The sequence below is a fragment of the Pelecanus crispus genome, chromosome 16 (genome assembly GCF_030463565.1).
Source record: "Pelecanus crispus isolate bPelCri1 chromosome 16, bPelCri1.pri, whole genome shotgun sequence".
Lineage (NCBI taxonomy): Eukaryota > Metazoa > Chordata > Aves > Pelecaniformes > Pelecanidae > Pelecanus > Pelecanus crispus.
In genome coordinates, this window is record NC_134658.1 from 9,703,422 (window position 1) to 9,706,257 (window position 2,836).

The following is a 2,836-nucleotide window of genomic DNA, read 5'->3' on the forward strand; positions in this document are numbered from 1 at the left end:
AGAGCTCTGTATAGGCATGTTTCAAAAGTTCTCCCAACACGCAAAATACCGCAGGAATCAAAGGACCTGCAAAGGCAAACACAGTCCTCACGTGCGACTTTCCTGGACGTTTGCTGAAAGAGAAGAGGTTTAAAGTAGAGATGCAAACTGATTCTTCTAGGAATAGAGAATGCAGTTAACTAAGTTTTCAGCCTTTCTTGGCATAACCACAAAATATTAGGGCGTGAAACCGTGAAAGGGAAAACTGGTGGCATCAGAAAACCGGAAAGCGTGGTTTGCGTGGAAAGCAGAAATCTTCTTAGCCATACTAGCATACATTTATTACTTCTGCGATAAGCGGGAAGAAAGTTACGTCAGAATGTTTTCTGCTCACGCTGTACAGACGGCAAAAAGTTACGTTAGGATCAGTAAGATGTCAGCGTGCCGCAATCGCAAAGCTGCGCCGCTTCATCAGCGCTCGCAGTTCCGAGGCTCTGTTTTGGCAATTTCCCGCAGCCAGAAGGCAAGGGGGCAAGGGCGCAAGCGGCGCGGAGCAGCCCCCGCAGCGCAGCTCCCGGCAAGGGCGCCCGCAGCCCCCGCCCCGCGGCAGGGTCCCGGCAGCCGCCGGCGGTCGCTGCAGGGGCCCCGGGAGCCAAGCGCGGCCCGGCCCCGCTCCCGGCTGGGCGCCGCAGCCCGCAAAGACGACACGAGACCGGTTCCTGGGTAAATGGTTTATGTAAGTAATAAAATATTTACTATAACATAAATAGAAACGTACCCTCGCAGTCTACATTGGTTTTGCAATAAAGATACAAACAAAAACCGAAACCCAAGGGGATGGACCGGACCGAACCCACCAACGGGAGGGAGACAGCTCCGCGCACGGTTAGCAAATAAATAGAAACGGGCCGGGGGACGGTACCGGAGCGTCCTCCGGGCGAGCCCGGGCCGGGCCGTGGGCGCCGCCGCCCCCGCGAGGAAGGGAATAAATTAGAGATCGCAAACCTTTGGCTACTGCTGTGCGGCCGCGAGCGGCTCCGGCGCGCCCGCGGCGGGCGAATAAATAGAGCGCGGGGCGCGGAGCGGGCGCGGCCGCGCCAGTCTGAGGAATAAATTAAAGCGCGCCCGCCGTCGGGGCCGCGGCGGCGGGGCCGGGCAGTCACTGCACGGCGCCGGGCAGCGCGTGGTGCAGCGGCGACGTGTCCGCCTGTGCGTAAACGTCCTCCATGGGCGGGTGCGGGACCCCGGCCGGCGTCATGCGCTTCTCCTTCTGCCGCCGGTTGCAGAACCAGACCCGCACCACCTCCTTCTCCAGCTGCAGGGAGTCCGCCAGGGAGGTGATCTCGTGCGCCGAGGGCTTGGGGCACTTGAGGAAGTGGTTCTCCAGGGCGCCCTTGACGCCCACCTCGATGGAGGTGCGCTTCTTGCGCTTCCGGCCCTGCGCCGCGATCTTGTCCAGGTTGGTGGGGCTGCCCGTGCTGGAGTCCGTCTCCTCCAGCCACTTGTTGAGCAGCGGCTTCAGCTTGCACATGTTCTTGAAGCTCAGCTGCAGCGCCTCGAACCGGCAGATGGTGGTCTGCGAGAAGACGTTCCCGTAGAGGGTGCCCAGCGCCAGCCCCACGTCGGCCTGCGTGAAGCCCAGCTTGATCCGCCGCTGCTTGAACTGCTTGGCGAACTGCTCCAGGTCGTCGGAGCTGGGCGCGTCCTCGTCCGACGGCTCGGGCGGCCCCAGCGGCGGCGGCGAGGCCGCCAGCTCGTGGGCGCCCGCCTCCTCGGCGCCCAGCGGGTCGCGCAGCCCGTGGTGCAGCGCGGGCGCCGGCGGGCCCAGCATCCCGTTGAGGCCGGCGTAGGGCTGCGCGTAGAGCAGCGGCTGCCCCGACGGCGGCGACATAGGCGGCAGGTGGTGCGCGCCGCCCTGCGCCCAGCCGCCCGCCGCGCCGCCCGCCGCCGGCTGGTGCACCAGGTGCGGGCGGTGGTGGAAGGCGGCGGCGGCGGCCGACAGCTCCTCGCGGGGCCCCGGCGGGCCGCCCTTGGCGTGCTCGGCGGGCGGGAGGTGCGCGCCCCCGCCGCCCCCGCCGCTGCCCCAGTCCGTGCCGGCGCTGGGCAGCCACTGGTGGTGCGCCAGCCCGACGGCGTGCCCGGCGGCGGGGGCCAGCCCCTGCAGGTACTCGTGGTGCATCATCTTCTGCACCTCGCGGTACGTGGTGCCCTGGTGCAGCCGGTCCCCGTCGGGGTGCATCAGCGCGGCGCTGCGCGGCAGGTACTGCGCCGTGGCGGCCATGGCCGTCTGCGCCGCGCCGCGCCGCGCCGCGCTTTAGAGCCGCGCGCCGGGGCGCCGGGCCGCCGCGCGCCGGCCCCGCCCCCGCGCCCCATTGGCCCGCCCGCCGGCGGCGGCGGCCCGCGCCGCTCCGCCATAGGGCGCCGCCGGCGCGGGGCGCCGCCCCGCGCTCCCCGCCGCCATTGGCCGGCGGCGGGCGGCCGCTGCCGCGGGATTGGCCGGCGGAGGCGCTCGGCGGGGGAGCCCGCGTGCGCCCGCCGGCGGGGCGGCCGCTGATTGGAGGAGGGCGGTTCATTCATGCCGAGCCGCGATCGGCCACGTGGGCCGGCCGCGAGCGCGGAGGCGCGGGGCTGGGGCGCCGGCGGGCTCGGGGGCACGTGCCTTGGCGCGGCGGGCGGCCCCGGCGGCCCGGCCCGACCCGACCCGGCCCGGCCTGGCCCGACCCGACCCGACCCGACCCGGCCCGCTGCCGCGCAGCACCGACGGCCCAGCGGGACCGCGCAGCTCAGCCCGGCACCACGCTGCGCCCGCGGCGCGGCACGGCCTGGTCCGGCCGCAGAGGCGCCAATGGCCCGGCAC

General features: G+C 70.0%; 1 protein-coding gene across 1 annotated transcript; it reads right to left on the reverse strand.

Moving 5' to 3' along the window:
• Positions 1 to 1,138: 1,138 nt before the first annotated feature.
• Positions 1,139 to 2,260, reverse strand: POU3F1 (POU class 3 homeobox 1). Its single transcript, XM_075722069.1, has one exon. It carries the CDS (start codon positions 2,258 to 2,260, stop codon positions 1,139 to 1,141), a length of 1,122 nt encoding a protein of 373 aa, XP_075578184.1.
• Positions 2,261 to 2,836: the final 576 nt, after the last annotated feature.

What these genes read in the sequence shown, in the direction of transcription:
- POU3F1 (XM_075722069.1), bottom strand. Translation starts at nt 2,260, where the DNA reads ATGGCCGCCACGGCGCAGTACCTGCCGCGCAGCGCCGCGCTGATGCAC.